This window comes from Vidua macroura, chromosome 39 (assembly GCF_024509145.1).
Source record: "Vidua macroura isolate BioBank_ID:100142 chromosome 39, ASM2450914v1, whole genome shotgun sequence".
NCBI lineage: Eukaryota > Metazoa > Chordata > Aves > Passeriformes > Viduidae > Vidua > Vidua macroura.
In genome coordinates this window covers 386,536-412,971 of record NC_071609.1, presented here as the reverse complement: position 1 = coordinate 412,971, position 26,436 = coordinate 386,536, and the positions used below count along the sequence as shown (strand labels likewise).

General features: G+C 57.1%; 2 protein-coding genes across 2 annotated transcripts in view; both read left to right on the top strand.

The window, feature by feature from the left end:
• Positions 1–21,954, top strand: part of WIZ (WIZ zinc finger) — a 28,267-nt gene extending 6,313 nt beyond the window's left edge. Inside the window, exons 2-6 of the mRNA XM_054002352.1 lie at positions 2,042–2,442; positions 13,407–13,467; positions 14,550–16,825; positions 18,970–19,605; positions 21,935–21,954. Of these exons, the coding sequence (XP_053858327.1) occupies positions 2,112–2,442; positions 13,407–13,467; positions 14,550–16,825; positions 18,970–19,605; positions 21,935–21,954 (3,324 nt within the window). The 5' untranslated portion in view covers positions 2,042–2,111. The remainder of the gene's footprint in view (positions 1–2,041; positions 2,443–13,406; positions 13,468–14,549; positions 16,826–18,969; positions 19,606–21,934) is intronic.
• A 906-nt stretch (positions 21,955–22,860) lies between these two features.
• Positions 22,861–26,436, top strand: part of AKAP8L (A-kinase anchoring protein 8 like) — a 28,248-nt gene continuing 24,672 nt past the window's right edge. Inside the window, 1 exon segment of the mRNA XM_054002351.1 lies at positions 22,861–22,996. Coding sequence (XP_053858326.1) covers positions 22,861–22,996 — 136 coding nt within the window.

Here is a 26,436-nt window from a genome sequence, read left to right as displayed (position 1 = left end):
GATTTTGCTCCAGATTTGGGATTTGCTCCCGATTTGGAATTTTCTCTGTGTTTGGGATTTGGGATTTGCTCTGGGTTTGGGATTTGCTCTGCATTTGGGATTTTGCTCCGGATTTGGAATTTTCTCTGTGTTTGGAATTTGGGATTTGCTCTGGGTTTGGAATTTTCTCTGGGTTTGGGATTTTGCTCCGGATTTGGGATTTTCTCCGGGTTTGAGGTTTCCTCCTGGACAAACCCTTCCCCCCTGGAATAATTCCCTGTTCATTTGCATTCCCTACCTTGGAGGTATTTTTAGGCTCTTCCTTCTCCTTCCTCCGGGTAAATTTAGCTCCTCTCGCTCCCTCCTGTGCCTTTATCCTCCCGGCGCTGCCCATTCCCGGCTTTTCTGCCCATTTCTCCCTTCCCGGTCGGGATCTGACCCGCCCTGCCCCGGATCCGCCCTCGTTCCTGTGGAATTGTTTAATTCCCACTTTTTTGGGGCAGGGAAAGGCGATTTTGGGGTCTTTATTTCATTGAAATTGTTTCAATTCTGACCTTTTGGGGCAGGAAAAGGCGATTTTGGGATCCTCATTTCTGTGGAATTGTTTTAATTCCCACTTTTTTGGGGCAGGGAAAGGTGATTTTGGGATCTTTATTTCACTGGAATTGTTTTAATTCTGACCTTTTGGGGCAGGAAAAGGAGATTTTGGGATCTTTATTTCACCGGAATTGTTTTATTCCCACCTTTTGGGGCAGGGAAAGGTGATTTTGGGATCCTCATTTCTGTGGAATTGTTTCAATTCCCACTTTTTTGGGGCAGGGAAAGGCAATTTTGGGATCTTTATTTCACTGGAATTATTTTAATTCTGACCTTTTGGGGCAGGGAAAGTTGATTTTGGGATCTTTATTTCACTGGAATTGTTTTATTCCCACTTTTTTGGGACAGGGAAAGGCGATTTTGGGATCTTTATTTCACTGGAATTATTTTAATTCTGACCTTTTGGGGCAGGGAAAGGCGATTTTGGGATCTTTATTTCATCGGAATTGTTTCAATTTTGACCTTTTGGGGCAGGGAAAGGTGATTTTGGGATCTTTATTTCACTGGAATTGTTTTATTCCCACATTTTTGGGGCAGGGAAAGGCGATTTTGGGATCTTTATTTCACTGGAATTGTTTTAATTCTGACCTTTTGGGGCAGGGAAAGTTGATTTTGGGATCTTTATTTCACTGGAATTGTTTTATTCCCACTTTTTTGGGACAGGGAAAGGCGATTTTGGGGTCTTTATTTCTCCATAATTAATTCCCACCTTTTGGGGCAGAACAAGGTGATTTTGGGATCTTTATTTCACCGGAATTGTTTTAATTCCCACCTTTTGCGGCAGGGAAAGGTGATTTTGGGATCTTCATTTCTGTGGAATTGTTTTAATTCCCACTTTTTGGGATCTTAGTTTCACTGGAATTGTTTTAATTGCCATTTTTTGGGGTGAGGAAATGTGATTTTGGGATCTTGATTTCTCTGGAATTAATTCCCACTTTTTAGGGCAGGGAAAGGTGATTTTGGGATCTTTATTTCTCCAGAATTGTTTTAATTTCCACCTTTTGGGGCAGGAAAACGCGATTTTGGGATCTTGATTTCTCTGGAATTAATTCCCACTTTTTAGGGCAGGAACAGGTGATTTTGGGATCCTCCTTTATCTCACCACCATCATTTTAATTCCCACCTTTCAGGTGGTGAAAAGGTGATTTTGGGCTGAATAATTTCGGGGCAATCCACCGGGTTTGAACCTGGTTTTCCCTCCCAGGAGGCAAATCCCATCCTCTCCAGCTCATCCCGAGGCAGAACTCCCGAAATCCTCATTTTGGGCTTTCCCCACTTTGGGAATTGAGGTTTTTGGGACCATCGAGGGATTTGAGAGGGAATTTTGGGAGTTGCAGGGCACGGGGAGAGCGTCGTTCCTTCAGGGGGGAGGGGAGGCGACGTTTGCCGGGTTCTGGCCGGGTTTGGGTGACCCCAAAGCCCTTTCCTCACTCTCTGCCCCTTTTCCCTCCCTGCCTCCCCGCAGGTTTTGCCGGCAGTCCCCGCAGTGCCGGCGCCGCGTCCCGCTCCGCGCGGCGCCGCGCCACCGGCGCGGCATGGAGGAGAGCGTCGCGGCCTTCGCGGAGCGCCTCGGAGACGGCGGCAGAGCCCTCCTGATGCCCCCAGAGCCCAGCCCCGAGCCCTTCCCCGCCCCGGAGCGTCCCCAGGCCGGCGAGGAGCGCGGCTTCCTCCAGGACGCCAGGAGCGCCGCCGAGAACCCGGCGCCGCGCGGCACCGAGCTGGACGAGGACGCGTTCTACGGCGCCGAGGAGCCGGCGGCCACGAGCCGCGAGGGGAAGGGGCCCCAGCTGAGGGAGGAGCCCGACTTCTTCTCCTCGCTGGCCCGGCACGAGCCCGACGTGGCCCTGGAAGCGCACGACGAGGCCGGTGAGTGCCGGGAGCGGCCCCGGCCGCGCCGCGCGCCGTCGGTCGGTTCGGTCGGTGCTGTCGGTCCTCCCCGCTGATGGCACCGGGATGGTTTGGGGATGGGCTTGGCTGTTTTGGGGGTGGTGTTGGCTGTTTTGGGGATGGGCTTGGTTGTTTTGGGGATGGGGTTGGTTGTTTTGGGGATGGGGTTGGTTGTTTTGGGGATGGGGTTGGTTGTTTTGGGGATGGGGTTGGTTGTTTTGGGGGTGGTGTTGGCTGTTTTGGGGATGGGCTTGGTTGTTTTGGGGATGGGGTTGGTTGTTTTGGGGATGGGGTTGGTTCTCCTGGAGATGGTGTTGGTTGTTTTGGGGATGCTGTTGGTTGTTTTAGGAATGGTGTTGGTTGTTTTGGGGACGGTGTTGGTTGTTTTGGGGGTGGTGTTGGGTCTCTCTTGGTCTTGGTTCTCCTGGAGATGATGTTGGTTGTTCTGGGGACGACGTTGGCTGTTTTGGGGATGGGGTTGGTGGTTTTGGGGATGCTGTTGGTTGTTTTAGGGATGGTGTTGGCTGTTTTGGGGACGGTGTTGGTTGTTCTGGGGATGGTGTTGGTTCTGTCTTGGTCTTGGTTCTCCTGGGGATGCTGTTGGTTGTTTTAGGAATGGTGTTGGTTGTTTTGGGGACGGTGTTGGTTGTTTTGGGATGGGGTTGGCTGTTTTGGGGGTGCTGTTGGTTGTTTTAGGGATGGTGTTGGTTGTTTTGGGGACGGTGTTGGGTCTCTCTTGGTCTTGGTTCTCCTGGAGATGGTGTTGGTTGTTTTGGTGATGCTGTTGGTTCTCTCTTTCTCCTCATGTTGACTCTCTTGGAGATGGCGTTGGGTGTCTTGGTGTTGACTCTTGGTGTTCTTGTTGGCTCTTGGTGATGGTGTTGGTTCTCTTGGCATTGATGTTGGTTCTCCTGGTGTTGGTGTTGGTTCTCCTGGTGATGGTGTTGGTTTTCCTGGTGAAGGTGTTGGCTCTCCTGGTGATGGTTTTGGCTCTCCTGGTGAAGGTGTTGGTTCTCCTGGTGTTGGTGTTGGTTCTCTTGGTGTTGGTGTTGGCTCTCCTGGTGTTGGTGTTGGCTCTCCTGGTGAAGGTGTTGGTGGTTCTCTCTTGATGACGGTGTTGGTGCTCCTGTTTTTGGCTCTCCTGGTGAAGGTGTTGGTTCTCCTGGTGTTGGTGTTGGTTCTCTTGGTGTTGGTGTTGGCTCTCCTGGTGAAGGTGTTGGTGGTTCTCTCTTGATGACGGTGTTGGCTCTCCTGGTGTTGGCTCTGTCTTGGTGTTGGTGTTGACTCTTGGTCAACAGTGACTCTTGGCGACGTTCTTGGTTCTCTTGGTGACGCTGTTGGTGGTTTGGGGCTGTCTGGGGTGGGTTTGGGGGGTTTTGGGGCTGTCTGGGGTGGTTTTGGGGTGGTTTTGGGGTTTTGGGGCTGTCTGGGGTGGTTTTGGGGTGGTTTTGGGGTTTTGGGGCTGTCTGGGGTGGTTTTGGGGGTTTTGGGGCTGTCTGGGGTGGTTTCAGGGGTTTTGGGGCTGTCTGGGGTGGTTTTGGGGTGGTTTTGGGGTGGTTTTGGGGCTGTCTGGGGTGGTTTTGGGGTGGTTTTGGGGTTTTGGGGCTGTTTGGGGCTGTCTGGGGTGGTTTTGGGGCTGTCCTTCTGTCCTCTCCGGGATTTTTCCCCGGCATTTCTCTCTGGGATTTCCTTGGCTCCCACCTCCCCCTCTCCCCATTTTGGGGTCGATCCCGAGGAAACGGGGCGGGGGTGGCGCTGCCCTGCGGGGTCCCTTTGTCACCGGGGTCCCCTCGGTCTGTCCCTGTCCCTGTCCCCCTTATCTCGTCACCTCGGGTGTCCTCAGGCCCCTTATCTCATCTCCCCTGACCCCCCTTATCTCCCCTGACCCCCCTTATCTCCCCTGAGCCCCCCTTATCTCCCCTGCTCCCCGGCTGCTCTGGGGTTCTGCGGTCAGCGACGGTTGGGGCCGCGCTTGGGGTCAGGGTGGGGTTGGACATGGCTTTGGGGTCATGGGGTGGCCAGAGGCGTGTTTGGGGTCGGGGTGGCCAGAGCTGTGGTCAGGGGGTGGCCGGAGCCGTGTTTGGGGTCAGCAGTGGCCAGAGCTGTGGTCATGGGGTGGCCGGAGCTGTGTTTGGGGTCAGGGGTGGTCAGAGCTGGATTTGGGGTCAGGGGTGGCCAGAGCTGTGGTCAGGGGGTGGCTGGAGCCGTGTTTGGGGTCAGGGGGTGTTTGGAACCCTGTTTGGGGTCCTGGGGGTGGCCAGAGCTGGATTTGGGGTCAGCAGTGGCCAGAGCTGTGGTCAGGGGGTGTTTGGAGCCGTGTTTGGGGTCAGGGGGTGTTTGGAGCTGGTTTGGGGTGTTTGGAGCCGTGTTTGGGGTGTTTGGAGCTGGTTTGGGGTGTTTGGAGCTGGTTTGGGGTGTTTGGAGCCATGTTTGGGGTGTTTGGAGCTGGTTTGGGGTGTTTGGAGCTGGTTTGGGGTGTTTGGAGCCGTGTTTGGGGTGTTTGGAGCTGGTTTGGGGTGTTTGGAGCTGGTTTGGGGTGTTTGGAGCCGTGTTTGGGGTGTTTGGAGCCGTGTTTGGGGTGTTTGGAGCTGGTTTGGGGTGTTTGGAGCCGTGTTTGGGGTGTTTGGAGCTGGTTTGGGGTGTTTGGAGCCGTGTTTGGGGTGTTTGGAGCCGTGTTTGGGGTCAGGGGGTGTTTGGAGCCGTGTTTCGGGTGTTTGGAGCTGTGTTTGGGGTCAGGGGGTGTTTGGAGCCGTGTTTGGGGTCAGGGGGTGTTTGGAGCTGGTTTGGGGTGGCCAGAGCCGTGTTTGGGGTGTTTGGAGCCGTGTTTGGGGTGTTTGGAGCTGGTTTGGGGTGTTTGGAGCTCTGTTTGGGGTCAGGGGGTGTTTGGAGCTGGTTTGGGGTGTTTGGAGCCGTGTTTGGGGTCAGGGGGTGTTTGGAGCCGTGTTTGGGGTGTTTGGAGCTGTGTTTGGGGTCAGGGGGTGTTTGGAGCCGTGTTTGGGGTGTTTGGAGCCGTGTTTGGGGTGTTTGGAGCCGTGTTTGGGGTCGGGGTTTCTCCAGTGCCGGACTCTGCTCTGGTTTTGGGGTGAGCAGAGCGCCCCAGGTGCCTCCAAGGCCCTGATTTGATGGGAACCGCCCCAGCGAACTTTGGGGGATTTTTGGGCTTTGTTTGGGGTGAAATGGTGTCGTTCTTTTGGGGTGGCTCCTCCCACGAGTTTCTCCAGTGCTGTAACTCAAACCTTGGCTGGCTTTTGGGATTTTGGCACGAGCAGAGCCCTCCAGGTGCCTCCCAACCCTTCTGGAGCCCATCCCGAGGGATCTTTGCCAACTTCTGGAGTTTTTTATGGTTCTTTGAACCCGATCCAGGAAAAACCCCGAGAGCAGCACCCCAGGAGCCCGCAGCGCATCCCAAACTCCCCGGGACGACCCCAAACCGTTTCCTCGGGGTGCCCTTGGCATCGGGGCCGCTCTCCAGCCCTGGCGCCGTTCCCGGGAGTTTTCCCCACTCAATGGGGCCAGCGCCGCCTGCGGGGCCGTGCCAGGAAAAGCTGAGCCAGGCGAAGAAATAATGGGATCGGCCAGGCATGGAAACAGCCCCAAAGCGGCATGGGAACAGCCCCAAAGTGGGACAGGAACGGCCCCAAACTGGGACAGGAACGGCCCCAAACTGGGACAGGACCAGCCCCAAACTGGCACGGGAACAGCCCCAAAGTGGGACAGGAATGACCCCAAACTGGGACAGGACCAGCCCCAAACTGGGACAGGACCAGCCCCAAACTGGCACGGGAACAGCCCCAAACTGGCACGGGAACAGCCCCAGAGTGGCATGGGAACAGCCCCAAACTGGGACAGAAACGGCCCCAAACTGGGACAGGAATAGCCCCAAACTGGCACGGGAACAGCCCCAAACTGGCATGGGAACAGCCCCAAACTGGGACAGGAACAGCCCCAAAGTGGGATAGGAACAGCCCCAAACTGGCACGGGAACAGCCCCAAACTGGGACAGGAACAGCCCCAAACTGGGACAGAAACGGCCCCAAACTGGGACAGGAATGACCCCAAACTGGGACAGGAACAGACCCAAACTGGCACGGGAATGACCCCAAACTGGCACGGGAACAGCCCCAAACTGGCACGGGAATGACCCCAAACTGGCACGGGAACAGCCCCAAACTGGGACAGGAATGACCCCAAACTGGGACAGGAACAGCCCCAAACTGGTGCCAGAACGATCCCAAACTGGCTCGGGAAATTCCCGACGTTCCCTCGCTCCTGTGACCGAGCTCTTGGAGCCCACGAGTTTTGGGGTTGGGAACTTTGCCCAAATCTTTTTGGGGTTGGGAGCTCTTCCCAAGGTTTTTTGGGGTTGGGAGCTCTTCCCGAGGACTTTTGGGGTTGGGAGCTCTTCCCAAAGTTTTTTGGGGTCAGGAATTCTTCCCAAATCTTTTTGGGGTCAGGAACTCTTCCCAAAGACTTTTGGGGCCGTGGGGAAGCCCCAAATCCTCCTCTGGGGTCAGACCTTGACCCCATGACCACAACCCTGCACCTTTGGGGTCAGCGGCGTCCGGAGCCGATTTTTGGCATCCTTATCCCAAAATTTCGGCGGCGGGCTCGGAGCAGCTGCCGTGCCCGTCCTGTGGGGCTATAAATAACATCCCAAATCATCCCAAATCCCAAATCCCCTCGCCGGTGCCGGAACGGGGCCACGGTTTAAAAATAAACCCGGGAGGCAAACGCCGCGAGAGATTTGGGATTTCCCAAAGTAGGACAAGGACCGGGTTTAACTCCCCAGTGGGCCCGAAAATCCTGAATTTTGGGCCCTAAAATCCCCATTTTTGGGCCCTAAAATCCTGAATTTTGAGCCATAAAATCCCCATTTTTGGGCCCTCAAATCCCGATTTTTTGGGCCTTAAAAATCCCCATTTTTGGGCCCTAAAATTGCAGGTTTTGGGCCATGAAATTTCAATTCTTGGGCCGTAATATTCTGGTTTTTGCGTGTGTTTGGACTCACGTCCTGGAGTTTGGGATCGTCCTGAAATTTTGGATCACGTCCTGGATCCCAGGATCACATCCTGGAGATCGGGATCGTGTCCTGGAGCTTGGGATCCTGTCCTGGAGTTTGGGATCCTGTCCTGGAGTTTGGGATCCTGTCCTGGAATTTGGGATCATGTCCTGGAGTTTGGGATCGTGTGCTGGAGCTCGGGATCGTGTCCTGAAATTCAGGATTGTGTCCTGAATCCCAGGATCCTGTCCTGGAGCTCGGGATCGTGTCCTGAAATTTTGGATCATGTCCTGGATGCCAGGATCTCATCATGGAGTTTGGGATTGTGTCCTGGAGCTTGGGATCCTGTCCTGAAGTTTGGGATCCTGTCCTGGAGTTTGGGATCATGTCCTGGAATTTGGGATCATGTCCTGGAGTTTGGGATCATGTCCTGGAATTTGGGATCATGCCCTGGAGTTTGGGATCCTGTCCTGGAGTTTGGGATCGTGTCCTGGAGTTTGGGATCATGTCCTGGAGTTTGGGATCGTGTGCTGGAGCTCGGGATCGTGTCCTGAAATTCAGGATTGTGTCCTGAATCCCAGGATCCTGTCCTGGAGCTCGGGATCGTGTCCTGAAATTTTGGATCGTGTCCTGGATGCCAGGATCTCATCATGGAGTTTGGGATTGTGTCCTGGAGTTTGGGATCATGCCCTGGAGTTTGGGATCCTGTCCTGGAGTTTGGGATCCTGTCCTGGAGTTTGGGATTGTGTCCTGGAGTTTGGGATCATGTCCTGGAGTTTGGGATCCTGTCCTGGAGTTTGGGATCCTGTCCTGGAGTTTGGGATCATGTCCTGGAGTTTGGGATCATGCCCTGGAGTTTGGGATCCTGTCCTGGAGTTTGGGATCCTGTCCTGGAGTTTGGGATTGTGTCCTGGAGTTTGGGATCATGTCCTGGAGTTTGGGATCCTGTCCTGGAGTTTGGGATCCTGTCCTGGAGTTTGGGATCATGCCCTGGAGTTTGGGATCATGCCCTGGAGTTTGGGATCCTGTCCTGGAGTTTGGGATCCTGTCCTGGAGCTCGGGATCGTGTCCTGAAATTTTGGATCCCACGCTGGATCCCAGGAGAGCCCCTGGCCCCTCCATCCCGACCCTGGCTCTCCTCCCACCAACGTCTCCCTTCTTCCCGTGGGAAAAGCTTTCCCTGGAGCTCCCCCATCCCACCCGGAGCAGCCCCAAAACCCTCGGAAAAGCCTCGGAAAGCTCCGGCAGCGCTGCAAGCTGCGGCTCCTGGGGCCGGTGCCAAGGCAAACATTCCCGCTGGGAATCCTCCCCCTCATTCTTGGGATGGAATTCCTCATTTTGGGGGATTTCCCGCCTCGTTGGCACTGCTGGAATTTTTCCAGGAGCTTTTCCAGGAGCTTTTCCAGCTTTTCCGGCTCTGCTGCTTTTTCCCCGGGAGCTGCAGGTGCCAAACCACGGCCGGATTTGATTTTTTCCCTGATTTTGGAGCTTTCCAGGGATTTTTGACGTTTGTTTTTCGCTGACTCACGGCTCCCATGTGATCCCTGAGCTGACGAGACTCCCATCCCTCCGGATTCCCGGGATTCCCCTGGAATTCTCGGGCACCCATCCCCCTCCCCTGCCCTCCCCCCCCCCCCATCCAGAACTTCTCCGGATTTTTTCCCGGATCTTTCCTGGGATCTGGGGCGGGGTCGGGACATCGTTCCCCCTCCGTGGAATCTCCCACATCCTCGGATCTCCCTCTTCCCTCCGGATTTCTCCCTCCCGAGATGTTTCTCCTCCTCCTCCTCCTCCGGATCGGGTCGGTCCCGAGGGGCCTCCAAACCCCTTTGGGGACATCCCAAATTTTCCTGGGAACGTTTTCCAGCTGCGGCGGGAAGGGCGCGGCCGCTCCTCCGCAGCCGGCCCGGCCTCTCCTGGAGCCGGCCCCAGGCTGGGCCTCTTTTCTTGGAAAAGCCGCGGAGCAGCTGTTCCCGGGAACAGGAGCCGGGAGAAGTTCGGGAGGGACGAATCCATCGGAGTTTCTGGGTCGTTTCTGGGGAATCTGTGGCACCTGGAAGGTCCTGGAAGGGCCGTGTTACCCCGGGAATGTCGAAGGGAGATGAGGCCTGGATCCCATCGGGGTTGGATTCGGCCCCGGAGGGATTTTTCCAGCCCCTGGTGAGCGTTGGGATGAGGAACCTCCTCCCTTTTTCCATGGATTTCCTCCAAAATCGGAGCTCGGGAGGCTTGGAGCGGCTTTGGCCGGCAGGGATCGTCACGGGAACATTCCAGAGCTCGTTTGGGATCGATTCCGTGATGTCACCAGATCTTCTGTGGGTCCTCTCCGATGGGGACATTTTGGGGTTTATTTGGGATCATTCCGTGATGTCACCAGATCTTCTGTGGGTCCTCTCCGATGGGGACATTTTGGGGTTTATTTGGGATCATTCCGTGATGTCACCAGATCTTCCGTGGATCCTCTCTGATGGGGACATTTTGGGATTTATTTGGGATCATTCCGTGATGTCACCAGATCTTCCGTGGATCCACCTCATCCCAGTGCTCCAATGGGGACATTCCAGAGCTCGTTTGGGATCGATTCCGTGATGTCACCACCAGATCTTCCATGGATCCTCTCCGATGGAGACGTTCCAGAGCTCGTTTGGGATCAATTCCGTGATGTCACTACCAGATCTTCCATGGATCCTCTCCGATGGGGACATTTTGGGGTTTATTTGGGATCATTCCGTGATGTCACCAGATCTTCCGTGGATCCACCTCATCCGAGTGCTCCAATGGGGACATTCCAGAGCTCGTTTGCGATCGATTCCATGATGTCACCAGATCTTCTGTGGATCTTCTCTGATGGGGACATTTTGGGGTTTATTTGGGATCCTTCCATGATGTCACCAGATCTTCCGTTGATCTGCTTCAGTGGAGACATTTTGGGGTTTATTTGGGATCATTCCGTGATGTCACCAGATCTTCCGTGGATCCACCTCATCCCAGTGCTCCAATGGGGACATTCCGGGGCTCATTTGGGATCATTCCGTGACGTCACCAGATCTCCCATGGATCCTCTCCGATGAGGACATCCCAAAGCTCATTTGGGATCAATTCCATGACGTCACCAGATCTCCATGGCTCCGTGTCTCCGCTGGGGACGTTCCAGGACAATCCCGTGGATCTGGGTCAATCCCAGCTTTCCGTGGGAATTTATTTCGGGTGGATTGGAGAGGGAGGAACCTCCATTTGCCCCTTTTTTTGTGGAATTTCCGTGTTTTTCTCCGTCCGTCGCGCTCGTTCCCCGGGAATGTCGGGATTACCAACCCCGGGCGCCTTTGCCTGCCCAACGGTTGGGTTGGACCCGCCCTGGGTGCTCCTTGGAGCTGGAAGAGCCAAATTTGGGGCCGTTGGATGGGCTTGGGGCCGGGCGGGGATGTGGAGAATGGAATTCCCACTTCTCCACGTTTCCAGAGGGATTCTGGGGAGTCAAACGGCTCCGACGGTGCCGGGGACCGGAAACTCCCGATTTTTGGGCATCTCGTGGTCCTGGGTGACCAGGTGAGGGCTGGGCTTGATCTTGGAGGTCTCTTCCAACCGTGACCATTCCGGATTCTTCTTTTCCAACCTTAATTAATCCATGGTTGAAAATTTCCATCATGCAATTCCTCATGGTGCTGGTAATGACCCCAAATCCGCGCCGTCCGTGGCAGGAATCCCTGTGGTTGGGTTGGGTTTGGTTTGAGTTGGGTTGGGTTGGATTGGTTTGAGTTGGGTTGGGTTGGGATGAATTTTATTGAGTTGGATTTGGTTTGGTTTGGGTTGGGTTGGGTTGAGTTGGGTTGGTTTTGGTTGAGTTGGTTTGGGTTTGTTTTCATTGAGTTGTGTTGGGTTGAGTTGTGTTGGGTTGAGTTGGTTTGGATTCATTTTTATTGAGTTGGGTTTGCTTGGGTTGGGTTGAGTTGGGTTGCGTTGGGTTGGGTTGGGATGAGTTGGTTTGGGTTAATTTTCGTTGAGTTGGGTTGGGTTGGGATGAGTTGGTTTGGGTTAATTTTCATTGGGTTGGTTTTGGTTGAGTTGGGTTGGTTTTGATTGAGTTGGGCTGGTTTTGTTTTCATTGACTTGGGTTGGGTTGGGTTGAGTTGGGTTGGTTTTGATTGAGTTGGTTTGGATTTGTTTTTGTTGAGTTGGGTTGGGTTGGGTTGGGTTGAGTTGGGTTGGGTTGGATTGGTTTGGGTTGGGTTGAGTTGGGTTGGGTTGGGTTGGGTTGGGTTGAGTTGGTTGGTGGCCACCCAACCTCTCTCCTGACCATGGGACAGAATTTTGGGTGACGTCGTTCGGTTTGGAGGGATCTGGGAAGCCCTCGGATCGCTCGGGGGAAGTCGAGTCACAAATTCCCGCCCAACTTCCGCCATTTTGGGTTCTCAGGAATCAATTTTGGTCTGACCCAATTCCCCATCCGGGATTTTGATGGAAACCATCCCAAAAAAACACATGTCGGGGTCAAACTCTGGGATTTTGGGAGAATTGGGGTTAAACTCTGGGATTTTGGGAGAATTGGGGTTAAGCTCCGGGATTTTGGTAATGTTTGGGTTAAACTTTGGGATTTTGGGAATGTTGGGGTTGTTCCTCATTTTTTGTGGTTCCATCCCGACCACCTCTCCCCGGAGCTGCGACAACGGGATCACAGAAGAGGGATTTTGGGAATGTGGAACCGGGATTTTGGGAACATGGAGCGGGGATTTTGGGAACGTGGAGCGGCGATTTTGGGAATGTGGAACGGGGATTTTGGGAACATGGAGCGGGGATTTTGGGAACGTGGAGCGGCGATTTTGGGAATGTGGAATGGGGATTTTGGGAATGTGGAACGGGAATTTTGGGAATGTAGAACCAGGCTTTTGGGAATATGGAGCGGGGATTTTGGGAATATGAAGTGGGGATTTTGGGAATGTGGAACCGGGATTTTGGGAACGTGGAACCGGGATTTTGGGAACGTGGAGCGGCGATTTTGGGAACGTGGAACCGGGATTTTGGGAATGTGGAACCGGGATTTTGGGAACATGGAGCGGGGATTTTGGGAACGTGGAGCGGCGATTTTGGGAATGTGGAACCGGGATTTTGGGAATGTGGAATGGGGATTTTGGGAATGTGGAACCGGGATTTTGGGAATGTGGAACCGGGATTTTGGGAATATGGAGCGGGGATTTTGGGAATGTAGAACCGGGATTTTGGGAATGTGGAACCAGGATTTTGGGAACGTGGAGCAGGGATTTTGGGAACGTGGAGCGGCGATTTTGGGAATGTGGAACCGGGATTTTGGGAATGTGGAACGGGGATTTTGGGAATGTGGAACGGGGATTTTGGGAACATGGAGCAGGGATTTTGGGAATGTGGAACGGGGATTTTGGGAATGTGGAACCAGGTGTTTGGGAATATAGAGTGGGGATTTTGGGAATGTGGAACCAGGATTTTGGGAACGTGGAGCGGCGATTTTGGGAACGTGGAGCAGGGATTTTGGGAATGTGGAACCAGGATTTTGGGAATGTAGAACCAGGCTTTTGGGAATATGGAGCGGGGATTTTGGGAATATGAAGTGGGGATTTCGGGAATGTGGGGCAGGGATTTTGGGAACGTGGAGCAGGGATTTTGGGAATATGGGGCGGGGATTTTGGGAACGTGGCACCAGGATTTTGGGAATGTGGAACCGGGATTTTGGGAACGAGGCTCCGTGCCGGGGCTCTCCGGCAGCTTTCCCGTTAAACCGCTTAGGAAGGATCATCCCTCGGATGCCGCTGCCGGCGCTGAGCCCTCGCCGAGCCAGGCTGGGAAATCCGGCGCTAATCCGGGCTCGGGCGTGCCGGGAGAAGCTCTGGGAGCGCCGCCGGCTCCCCCGGGGCCGCGCCTTTCCCGGGAATCCCGGCCCGGCCCTGCTGACCCCGGTGCTCTCCGTGTTTTCCAGATGAGCCCGACCCCGCCCTCTCCGGAGCCGTCCCGGCCGCGGCTCACCGGACACAGCTGGGGTGAGTTCCCGAGGGACGGAGCAGCCGGAGCGGCCAGGGGCTCCCAGGCCATCCCAGTTAACCCTGGAGTCATCCCAGTTCACCCTGGAGTCATCCCAGTTCACCTCAGGCCATCCCAGTTCACCCTGGAGTCATCCCAGTTCCCTTTGGAGTGATCCCAGTTCACCCTGGAGTCATCCCAGTTCCCTTTGGAGTGATCCCAGTTCCCCCTGGAGTCATCCCAGTTCACCTCAGGCCATCCCAGTTCCCCCTGGAGTCATCCCAGTTCACCCTGGAGTGATCCCAGTTCACCTCAGGCCGTCCCAGTTCCCTTTGGAGTGATCCCAGTTCACCCTGGAGTCATCCCAGTTCACCCCGGAGTCATCCCAGTTAATCCTGGAGTGATCCCAGTTCACCCTGGATTGATCCCAGTTCCCTTTGGAGTGATCCCAGTTCCCCCTGGAGTGATCCCAGTTCACCCTGGAGTCATCCCAGTTCCCTTTGGATCCATCCCAGTTCCCCTGGGGACATCCTGGTTGTGTTTTCCCAAACCCCCGCTTCTCACCCCAAAATTCCCTCCCAGCCCCACAAACGAGGAGCAGCTGGAATTCCCAGGGCTCCACCAGCCACGGCAGGGTGGGAAGGGATGGATTTGTTCCCCTCCCACAATTTTGGGAAGGGATGGATTTGTTCCCCTCCCACAATTTTGGGAAGGGATGGATTTGTTCCCCTCCCACAATTTTGGGAAGGTGGGAAGGGATGGATTTGTTCCCCTCCCACATTTTTGGGAAGGGATGGATTTGTTCCTCTCCCACAATTTTGGGAAGGGATGGATTTGTTCCCCTCCCACAATTTTGGGAAGGGATGGATTTGTTCCTCTCCCACAGTTTTGGGAAGGGATGGATTTGTTCCTCTCCCACAGTTTTGGGAAGGGATGGATTTGTTCCCCTCCCACAATTTTGGGAAGGGATGGATTTGTTCCCCTCCCACGTTTTTGGGAATCCCCCACAAATCCTCGAGCACCGCTCCCAGCAGACACCGGTGTTTTCCCGAAGCCGGTGTTTTCCCAAAGCCCCATTTTTCACCCCAAAATTCCCTTGCAGGCCGGCGGCCGAGGAGCGGCCGGCGTTCCCGCGGGCGCTGTTCCGGCCGCTGCCCGCGGCCGCGCCCTGGGGCGCGCGCCCGGCCGAAGGCACGGACGAAAGCACTTTAGAGCGGCGGCCCGGCCCCGGCGACTCCCCGGAGCCGCGCGCGGTCGCCGCCGTCCGACCGCCGGACGGCGACCGGGACGAGCCGGACGCCGGCGGCGCCGCGGCGCCGGGATCTCCCGAGCCTCGCCCGGCCGCCGCCGAGGAACGATACCCCCAAAAGGAACCAAAGCACGCGGACGGGCGGAGCCGCGCCGGCGTCCAGAGGTTGGAGTGGATCTCCAGGAGCCCCAGCCCGTCCTTCCAGGACCTCCGGCCGGCGCCGGACGGAGCGGCCGGCTCGGCCGGCTCGGCCTTCCGCGCTCCGGCCGGCCGGGAAGCGGCGCCGGCGTCGCGCAGAGCCAAAGCCAAAGCCTCGGAGAGCTGCCGGCGGAGAGCGCCGGCGGCCGAGCCGGACGCGGCCGAGCCGGGCTCCGCGGCCGCGCCCGAGTGGGCGCTGCCGGAGCTGGACGCGGTGGGGAAGCAGTCGTGGACGGTGAACGCCGAGGACTCGGTGGAGCGGCTGCCGCCGGAGCCGGCGCCGTGCGGCGCCGCGGCGGTGGAGGTGCGGCCGTACGCCTGCGGCGTGCTGCTGGAGGAGCCGCGCAAGGACGAGGCGCCGGAGCAGGAGGACGAGCCCGGCGTCTTCACCTGCATCGAGTGCAGCATCTACTTCCGCCGCAAGGAGCACCTGCTGGAGCACATGCCGCAGCACAGCCGCGGCGCCGAGCGCGGCGCCGACGCGACGGCCGGCCGCCTCCGCTTCTGCTGCGGCGAGTGCGGCTGGGCCTTCGCCGACCCGGCGGCGCTGGAGCGGCACAGGAGGCTGCACCAGGAGTCGCGGGAGAAGATCATCGAGGAGATCCAGAAGCTGAACGAGTTCCCGGACGAGGGCCGCGAGGCGCGGCTGCAGTGCCCCAAGTGCGTCTTCGGCACCAACTCCTCCAAGATCTTCGTGCAGCACGCCAAGATGCACGTCAAGGAGAGGAAGGAGCACGCCAACAGGAGCGCCGGCCTCTTCGGAGAGCTCCGCGACGGCGCCGGGCACGGCCTCTACAAACCCTTCCACGCCGACGAGCTGCCGGCGGCGCCGCCCGGCAAAGCGCCGAGCGCCTGCGTCCTCTGCGGCTTCCCGGCGCCCGACGAGCGCGTCCTCAAGGAGCACCTGAGGTACGCCCACTCCCACTTCTCCTGGCAGCCCGAGAGCTTCGAGGACGACGCCAACCAGCCCGGCACCAGCCGCGATTCCTACAGCCCCGCCCGGCCCGCCCGCTTCGCCGACGCCGAGGTTTTCGGCAAAACCGAAAAGGGCTTTTCGGAGCGGCTCTTCCCGCCCCCGTGCCGGGAAGGTCCGTCCCTCTACGAGCCCGCCCCGGCCGCCTTCGGCGTGGGCCACCACAGGAGCGACGGGGCCGGCAAGAAGGAGCCGCAGGGATTCCACCACGCCAGGAAGGCGGCGCCGTATTCCGCGCCGCACCAAAGTTTGGGCTTTGCCGGGTTCTCCTCGTCCAAAGCCTACTCCCACTCGGCCCTGCAGCAGCTGAGGAAGAGAGCGGCCACCCAACAGCTGGAAGGGGACGGGGACGAGCTCCGCGGCCACCCCGCGGGGCCGGAGGAGCCGCGGCACGGCCGGGCGCCGGCCGGCGCCGAGGAGGAGACGGAGCCGGGGCACGGCCGGGCCGCCGTCGCCGTCGCCGTCCCTCCGGCCGCGCTGGACCTCAAGAGGACCTTCGGCGCCATCCTGAGGAGCACGGACCCGGCGGTGGCCTCGGAGCAGCAGCGGCACCAGCTGAGGATGACGGTGCCCGTGGTGGTCCTGGAGGAGATGAGCGCCCACCCCAGGGCCGGCAAGAGGCCGCGGGGGAAGCCCCTCAAGAGGAAGCTTCTCCCGCCGCGGGATTTCCTGCTGGAGGAACCGCTGCCCTTGGACGTTCTGCTGCTGGACGCGCCCCTGGAGGGTCCCCTGGAGCTCGAGGACCTCCTGGACTCGGAGGCCACCATGCTGAAGAACGAGGAGAGGAAGTGCCCCTACTGCCCCGACCGCTTCCACAACGGCATCGGCCTGGCCAACCACGTGCGCGGCCACCTCAACCGCGTCGGCGTCAGCTACAACGTGCGGCACTTCATCTCGGCCGAGGAGGTCAAGGCCATCGAGCAGAAGTTCTCCTTCCAGAAGAAGAAGAAAAAAGGTAGTTTGTACCAAATTCCTGCTCGCCGGCGCTCCAGCGGGGAGGTCTTCTGCTCCCGCCCGGCCTCGGGGACCTGCGGCGTGGGCTGTGGGGTTTGGGGGGCTGCAAACCCACAGGTCTTGGTGGCCATGGTGGCTACAAACCCACCTGGACGTCTGACCACAGGTCTTGGTGGTTGTCATGGCTACAAACCCACCTGGACAGCTGACCACAGGTCTTGGTGGTTGTCATGGCTACAAACCCACCTGGACAGCTGACCACAGGTCTTGGTGGTTGTCATGGCTACAAACCCACCTGGACAGCTGACCAGAGGTGGATTTTGGGAGTTTTTTGGTGTTTCTGGGTGGGGTTTTTTTGGTGGTCCTGGTGCATTTTTGGTGGCCCTGGTCCCACCACTGACCACGTGTCCCTCTTTCCAATGGCCAACTTCGACCTGGGCATGTTCACCCTCATGGGGTGGATCTTGGTGATCCAAGATCTTTGAGATCTTTGAGATGAGTTTTTGGTGTTTTTTTGGGTGGGTTTTTTTGGGTTTTTGGTGGTCCTGGTTGGTTTTTTTTGGGTTCTTGTTGGTTTTTGGTGGTCCTGGTTGGGTTTTTTTGAGTTTTTGAGCTCCTGGTGGTTTCTGGTGGCCCTGGTCCCATTACTGACCATGTGTCCCTCTTTCCAGTGGCCAACTTCGACCCGGGCACGTTCACCCTCATGGGGTGGATCTTGGTGGATTTTTGGGTTCTTGTTGGTTTTTGGTGGTCCTGGTTGGGCTTTTTTGGGTTCTTGTTGGTTTTTGGTGGTCCTGGTTGGGCTTTTTTGGGTTCTTGTTGGTTTTTGGTGGTCCTGGTTGGGTTTTTTTGGGTTCTTGTTGGTTTTTGGTGGTCCTGGTTGGGTTTTTTTGGGTTCTTGTTGGTTTTTGGTGGTCCTGGTTGGGCTTTTTTGGGTTCTTGTTGGTTTTTTGTGGTCCTGGTTGGGTTTTTTTGGGTTCTTGTTGGTTTTTGGTGGTCCTGGTTGGGTTTTTTTGGGTTCTTGTTGGTTTTTGGTGGTCCTGGTTGGGCTTTTTTGGGTTCTTGTTGGTTTTTGGTGGTCCTGGTTGGGCTTTTTTGGGTTCTTGTTGGTTTTTGGTGGTCCTGGTTGGCTTTTTTGGGTTCTTGTTGGTTTTTTGTGGTCCTGGTTGGGCTTTTTTGGCTTCTTGTTGTTTTTTGGTGGTCCTGGTTGGGTTTTTTTGGGTTCTTGTTGGTTTTTGGTGGTCCTGGTGCATTTTTGGTGGCCCTGGTCCCACCACTGACCACGTGTCCCTCTTTCCAGTGGCCAACTTCGACCCGGGCACGTTCAGCCTCATGGGGTGGATCTTGGTGGATTTTTGGGTTCTTGTTGGTTTTTGGTGGTCCTGGTTGGCTTTTTTGGGTTCTTGTTGTTTTTTGGTGGTCCTGGTTGGGTTTTTTTGGGTTCTTGTTGGTTTTTGGTGGTCCTGGTGCATTTTTGGTGGCCCTGGTCCCACCACTGACCGTGTGTCCCTCTTTCCAGTGGCCAACTTCGACCCGGGCACGTTCAGCCTCATGGGGTGGATCTTGGTGGATTTTTGGGTTCTTGTTGGTTTTTGGTGGTCCTGGTTGGGTTTTTTTGGGTTCTTGTTGGTTTTTGGTGGTCCTGGTTGGGCTTTTTTGGGTTCTTGTTGGTTTTTGGTGGTCCTGGTTGGGTTTTTTGGGTTCTTGTTGGTTTTTGGTGGTCCTGGTTGGGTTATTTTGGGTTCTTGTTGGTTTTTGGTGGTCCTGGTTGGGTTATTTTGGGTTCTTGTTGGTTTTTGGTGGTCCTGGTTGGGTTATTTTGGGTTCTTGTTGTTTTTTGGTGGTCCTGGTTGGGCTTTTTTGGGTTCTTGTTGGTTTTTGGTGGTCCTGGTTGGGTTTTTTTGGGTTCTTGTTGGTTTTTGGTGGTCCTGGTTGGGTTTTTTTTGGGTTCTTGTTGGTTTTTGGTGGTCCTGGTTGGGTTTTTTGGGTTCTTGTTGTTTTTTGGTGGTCCTGGTTGGGTTTTTTTGGTTCTTGTTGGTTTTTGGTGGTCCTGGTTGGGTTTTTTTGGGTTCTTGTTGGTTTTTGGTGGTCCTGGGGTGGTTCCTGGTGGCCCTGGTCCCACCACTGACCACGTGTCCCTCTTTCCAGTGGCCAACTTCGACCCGGGCACGTTCAGCCTGATGCGCTGCGAGTTCTGCGGCGCGGGCTTCGACACGCGGGCGGGGCTGTCGAGCCACGCCCGCGCCCACCTGCGCGATTTCGGCATCACCAACTGGGAGCTCACCGTGTCCCCCATCCACATCCTCAAGGAGCTCCTGGCCACCGCCCCCGAGCACCCGGCGCTGCTGCGCGCCATGGGGCCCTCCCCCGGCCGCGACCACCGCGACCTCCACGCGGATCTCCAGCGGGATCACCACGATTTCCACCGCGACCTCCACCCGGATCTCCAGCGGGATCACCACGATTTCCAACGGGATTTCCAGCGGGATCTCCACGCGGATCTCCAGCGGGATCTCCAGCGGGATCACCACGATTTCCAGCGGGATCTCCACCGCGACCTCCACCCGGATCTCCAGCGGGATTTCCAGCGGGATCTCCACCCGGATCACCGGGACCTCCAGCAGGATCTCCAGCAGGATCTCCACCTGGATCACCGGGATCTCCACCAGGATCTGCACCGGGATCTCCACTGGGACCTGCACCGGGATCTGCACCGGGAGCTGCCGAAATCGGCGCCGTTCGCGCCGCCCTGGGGGGATGAAGTTCTGCAGCCCTACAGGGACGGTGAGCGACCCCAAAAACGGGGAAAATCGGGAATTCCGGGGGGCTTTGGGATCCATTTGGGGTTTTTGGGATCCATTTGGGGTTTTTGGGATCCATTTGGGATTTGGGATCCATTTGGGGTTTGGGATCCATTTGGGGTTTGGATTTTGGGATGAGTTTTTGGCGTTGCATTTTGGGGATTTTTTGGGATAAATTTGGGGGTTTGGGGGTTTTTGGGATCCATTTGGGGGTTTGGGGATTGATTTGGGATTTGGATTTTGGGATGAGGTTTTGGTGTCAGATTTTGAGGATTTTTTGGGATCAATTTGGGGGTTTTGGGGGTTTTTGGGATCCATTCGGGGTTTGGGTTTTGGGATGAGTCTTTGACATCAGATTTTGGGGATTTTTGTTGGAAAAGGGTCTGGAATTCTGTGGGATCAGCCCAGGATGGAGATCGGGGTGGGAGTTTGGGGGTTTTGGGGTTTTTGGGATCCATCTGGGGTTTGGGTTTTTGGGAGCTGCCGAAATCGGCGCCGTTCGCGCCGCCCTGGGGGGATGAAGTTCTGCAGCCCTACAGGGACGGTGAGCGACCCCAAAAACGGGGAAAATCGGGAATTCCGGGGGGCTTTGGGATCCATTTGGGGGTTTGGGATCCATTTGGGATTTGGGATCCATTTGGGGGTTTGGGATCCATTTGGGATTTGGAATCCATTTGGTATTTGGGATCCGTTTGGGATCCATTTGGGGTTTGGGATCCATTTGGGGTTTGGGATCCATTTGGGGTTTTGGGATCCATTTGGGGTTTTTGGGATCCATTTGGGGGTTTGGGATCCATTTGGGGTTTTGGGATCCATTTGGGGGTTGGGATCCATTTGGGATTTGGGATCCATTTGGGGTTTTGGGATCCATTTGGGGGTTGGGATCCATTTGGGATTTGGGATCAATTTGGGATTTGGGATCCATTTGGGGTTTGGGATCCATTTGGGGGTTGGGATCCATTTGGGATTTGGGATCCATTTGGGGTTTTGGGATCCATTTGGGGTTTTGGGATCCATTTGGGGGTTGGGATCCATTTGGGATTTGGGATCAATTTGGGATTTGGGATCCATTTGGGGTTTGGGATCCATTTGGGATTTGGGATCCATTTGGGATTTGGGATCCATTTGGGGTTTGGGATCCATTTGGGGTTTTGGGATCCATTTGGGATTTGGGACCCATTTGGGGTTTGGGATCCATTTGGGGTTTTGGGATCCATTTGGGATTTGGGATCCATTTGGGTTTTTGGGATCCATTTGGGATTTGGGATCCATTTGGGGTTTTGGGATCCATTTGGGGTTTGGGATCCATTTGGGTTTTTGGGATCCATTTGGGATTTGGGATCCATTTGGGGTTTGGGATCCATTTGGGGTTCTGGGGATCCATTTGGGATTTGGGATCCATTTGGGATTTGGGATCCATTTGGGGTTTTGGGATCCATTTGGGGTTTGGGATCCATTTGGGGTTTGGGATCCATTTGGGGTTTTGGGATTCATTTGGGGTTTTGGGATCCATTTGGGATTTGGGATCCATTTGGGGTTTTGGGATCCATTTGGGGTTTGGGATCCATTTGGGGTTTGGGATCCATTTGGGGTTTGGGATCCATTTGGGGTTTTTGGGATCCATTTGGGATTTGGGATCCATTTGGGGTTTGGGGATCCATTTGGGATTTGGAATCCATTTGGGGTTTTGGGATCCATTTGGGATCCATTTGGGGGTTTGGGATCCATTTGGGGTTTGGGATCCATTTGGGGTTTGGATTTTGGGATGAGTTTTTGGCGTTGCATTTTGGGGATTTTTTGGGATAAATTTGGGGGTTTTGGGGGTTTTTGGGATTAATTTGGGGTTTGGGTTTTGGGATCAGTTTTTGGTGTCAGACTTCGGGGATTTTTTGGGATAAATTTGGTGGTTTTGGGTGTTTTGAGATAAATTTAGGATTTTGGGGCTGGAGGAGGAGCTTGGTGTCCTCAGGGATCCCATCCAAGGCTTTCAGTTTTGGGGATTTTTTGGGATAATTTTGGGGGTTTTGGGATTAATTTGGGGTTTGGGTTTTGGGATCAGTTTTTGGTGTCAGATTTTGGGGAATTTTTGGGATCAGTTTGGTGGTTTTGGGGGTTTTGAGATAAATTTAAGATTTTGGGGCTGGAGGAGGAGCTTGGTGTCCTCAGGGCTTTGGATTTTGGGGATTTTTTGGGATAAATTTGGTGGTTTTGGGGGTTTTGGGATCCATTTGGGGTTTGGGTTTTGGGATGAGTTTTTGTCATTGGATTTTGGGGATTTTTTTGGGATAAATTTGGTGTTTTTGGGGTTTTAGGGGTTTGGATTTCGGGATAAGTTTTTGCTGTTGGATTTTGGGGGTTTTTTTTTGGGATAAATTCGCTGGTTTTGGGAGGTTTTGGGATCCATTTGGGATTTTGGGGATTTGCCATTGGAAATCCAGAACATTTTAGTTCCAAATCCACAAAATCTGGGGTATTTCCAATTCCCATACCCAAATTCCCCCCCAAAAAATCCCCCTTCCCCCCCAAATTTGCCCTATTTCCCTCCAAACCCCCCAAATTCCCTAATTTCATCCCAAAATTCTCCAAATTCCCCCCAAATTCCCCCTTTCCCCCCTTCCAAATCCCCCAATTTCCTCCCTAAATCCCCGAAATTCTTCTTTTTTCCCCCAAAATGACCCAAATTCTCCCCAAATTCCCCTTCCCCCTCCCCAAATCCCCCAATTTCCAAAAGAAATTCCCCCCAGAATCCCCCAGTTTCTCCCCAGAATTCCCAAATTTCCCTTTCCCCCCCCAAATTCCGCAATTTCTCCCCAAAATCCCCCAAATTTCCCTTTTTCCCCCCCAAATTCCCCCCAAATTCCGCAATTCCTCCCCAAATGTCCCTTTTTGCCCCCAAATTCCTCCCAAATTCCGCAATTCCTCCCCAAATTCCCTCCAAATTCCGCAATTCCTCCCCTAAATTTCCCTTTTCCCCCCACAAATTCCACCCAAATTCCGCAATTCCTCCCCAAATTTCCCTTTTTCCCCCCCAAATTCCCTCCAAATTCCGCAATTCCTCCCCAAATTCCCTCCAAATTCCGCAATTCCTCCCCAAATTTCCCCCCCCCCCAAAATTCCCGAATCCCTCCCCGAACTCCCCGCTCGGCGCTCGGCCGCTCTCCCCTGGCCGCTCGCTCCACGCCGCTCTCGGCGCTCGGCCCGGCGGCCTGGCGGGCGCCCCGCGTGCGCCGTGCCCAAGATGGCGGCCTCCACCTCGGCCTCGGCCGCCGCCTCCCCGCCGCCCAAAGTCACCAAAGCGGCGGCGGCGCCGCGGCCCCGCGACCGCGACCGCGGCGGGGACGGCGACCCCGAGCCCCCGGCCGCGCCCGAGCCGGGTGAGCGCCCCTTTCCCCCCCGCCGGCCCCGCCCCGCCGCGCCCGGGCCCACCCGCGCCCCCCCCACCCCACCACCACCCCTCCCTCACCCGCCCCCGTCTCCCCTCACGGTTCCGCCCCGCTCCGGCCGGGCCGCGGCTCGCGGGAGGGCGGCGGGAGAGCCCCGCGGGGCTCCGGGAGGCCGCGGCCGAGGAGCCGCCGCCCTCCTTTGTCCCGGCCCCGGCCCCGCTTTGTCCCCGCGGGACCCCCGGGATGCGCTCCCGGGACGGGCCCGGGGCCGCCGAGCCGGGGGGCGCTCGGGTCGGACAGCCCGGCTCGGGTCGGACAGCCCGGCCCGGGGGAGGCGGGGGCGGCCCGGGGCGGCCAGGCCGGTCCCGGGGACTCCGGGATGTCCCAAGTTCTGTCACCGAGAGCCCCGGGATGTCCCAAGTTCTGTCACCGAGAGCCCCGGGGTGTCCCAAGTTCTGTCACCGAGAGCCCCTGGGATGTCCCCAGGCCGGTCACCGAGAGCCCCGGGGTGTCCCAAGTTCTGTCACCGGGATGTCCCCAGGCCAGTCCCGGGGGCCCTGGTGTGTCCCCTGGCCGGTCACTGAGAGCCCCCGGGTGGCCCTGAGAGCCCCGGGATGTCCCCGGCGCTGTCACCGAGGTGTCACCACCCCTGTCACCGAGCGGCTCCCGGGGTGTTCCCAGCTCTGCCACTGGGGTGTCCCCAACCCTGTCACTGGGATGTCCCCAGCCCTGTCACTGGGATGTCCCCAGCTCTGCCACTGGGATGTCCCCAACCCTGTCACTGGGATGTCCCCAGTTCTGTCACTGGGGTGTCCCCAGCCCTGTCACTGGGATGTCCCCAGCCCCATCACCGGGATGTCCCCAGCCCTGTCACTGGGATGTCCCCAGCCCCATCACCGGGATGTCCCCAGCCCTGTCACTGGGATGTCCCCAGCCCTGTCACCAGGATGTCCCCAGCCCTGTCACTGGGGTGTCCCCAGCTCTGCCACTGGGATGTCCCCAACCCTGTCACCGGGATGTCCCCAACCCTGTCACCGGGATGTCCCCAGCCCTGTCACCGAGAGCCCCGGGATGTCCCTGAGAGCCCCGGGGTGTCCCCAGCCCCGTCACTGGGATGTCCCCAGGCCGGTCACCGAGGTGTCACCAGGCCGGTCCCTGAGCACCCCGGGATGTCCCCAGCCCTGTCACCAGGATGTCCCCAGTTCTGTCACTGGGATGTCCCCAGTTCTGTCACTGGGATGTCCCCAGCCCTGTCACCGAGAGCCCCGGGGTGTCCATGAGCACCCTGGGATGTCCCCAGCCCTGTCACTGGGGTGTCCCCAGCTCTGTCACCGAGAGCCCCGGGATGTCCCTGAGAGCCCCGGGGTGTCCCCAGCCCTGTCACTGGGATGTCCCCAGGCCGGTCACCGAGGTGTCACCAGGCCGGTCCCTGAGCACCCTGGGATGTCCCCAGCCCTGTCACTGGGGTGTCCCCAGCTCTGTCACTGGGGTGTCCCCAGCCCTGTCACCGAGAGCCCCGGGGTGTCCCTGAGCACCCTGGGATGTCCCCAGCCCTGTCACCAGGAGCCCTGGCATGTCCCCAGCCCCATCACCAAGATGTCCCCAGCTCTGTCACCGGGGTGTCCCCAGCCCTGTCACTGGCATGTCCCCAGCCCTGTCACCAGGAGCCCTGGCATGTCCCCAGCCTGGAGCTCCCGGGATGTCCCAGCCCTGTCACTGAGAGCCCCAGGGTGTCCCCAGTTCTGTCACTGGGATGTCCCCAGCCCTGTCACCAGTTCTGTCACTGGGATGTCCCCAGCCCTGTCACCAGTTCTGTCACTGGGATGTCCCTAGCCTTGTCACCGAGAGCCCCGGGGTGTCCCCAAGAGCCCCAGGATGTCCCCAAGAGCCCCAGGGTGTCCCCAGCTCTGCCACTGGGGTGTCCTGAGCTCTGTCACCGAGAGCCCCGGGGTGTCCCCAAGAGCCCCGGGGTGTCCCCAGCCCGTCCCTGGCCCTTCTCGTGCCACCTCTCGCTGTCCCCTCCCTGCAAGGACCCGGCCTCCCTCAGGGAGATGCCACCAGCCCTGTGCTGTCCCCTGCAGGGACCTGTCACCACCCTGTCCCCTCCCCTTGGGGAGCTGTCACCTGTCCTGTCCCACCTGTGCTGGGACCTGTCCCCTCCCTGTGCTGTCCCCTGCAGGGATTTGTCACCTCTCACTGTCCCCTCCCTGCTGGGATTTGTCACCTCTCTCTGTCCCCTCCCCTTGGGGACCTGCCACTGTCTCTGTCCCCTCCCTTTGGGACCTGTCACCTCTCTGTGTCCCCTCCCCTTTGGGACCTGCCACCACTCTGTGCTGTCCCCTGCTGGGAGATGCCACCACCCTGTCCCCTCCCCTTGGGGACCTGTCCCCACCCCTGTGCTGTCCCCTGCTGGGATTTGTCACCTCTCACTGTCCCCTCCCCTTGGGGACCTGTCCCCTCCCCTGTCCTGTCCCTTTCAGGACCTGTCACCGTTCCTGGTGGCACCTCTGATGTCCCTGTCCCCTCCCTGCAGGGACCTGTCCCTGTCCTGTCACCTGCAGGGAGATGCCACCACCCTGTCCTGTCCTGTCCTGTCACCTGTCACCTGTCACCAGCCCTGTCCTGTCCTGTCCTGTCCTGTTCTGTCACCTGCAGGGAGATGCCACCCACCCTGTCCTGTCCTGTCCTGTCACCTGTCACCACCCCTGTCCTGTCCTGTCACCTGTCACCTGTCACCAGCCATGTCCTGTCCTGTCACCTGTCACCTGTCACCAGCCATGTCCTGTCCTGTCCTGTCACCTGTCACCACCCTGTCCTGTCCTGTCACCTGTCACCACCCCTGTCCTGTCCTGTTCTGTCAACCTGCAGGGAGATGCCACCACCCTGTCCTGTCCCTGTCCTGTCCTGTCACCTGCCACCACCCCTGTCCCATCCTGTCCCTGTCCTGTCCCCTGTCACCACCCCTGTCCTGTCCTGTCCTGTCCTGTCCTGTCCTTGTCCTGTCACCTGTCACCAGCCATGTCCTGTCACCTGCTGGGACCTGACCCTGTCCTGTCACCAAATCCCCTCTGGAACATCCCAAACCCCACCTGGAACATCCCAAATCCCCTCTGGAACATCCCAAATCCCACCTGGAACATCCCAAAATCCCTCTGGAACACCCAAATCCCACCTGGAACACCCCAAATCCTACCTGGACCGCCCCCAAATACCACCTGGAACACCTCAAATCCCACCTGGAACACCCCAAATCCCACCTGGAACACCCAAAATCCCACCTGGAACATCCCAAATCCCCTCTGGAACATCCCAAATCCCACCTGGACCCCCCCAAGACCCACCTGGAACACCCCAAATCCTACTTGGACCGCCCCAAATACCACCTGGAACACCCCAAATCCCACCTGGATCACCTCAAATCCCACCTGGAC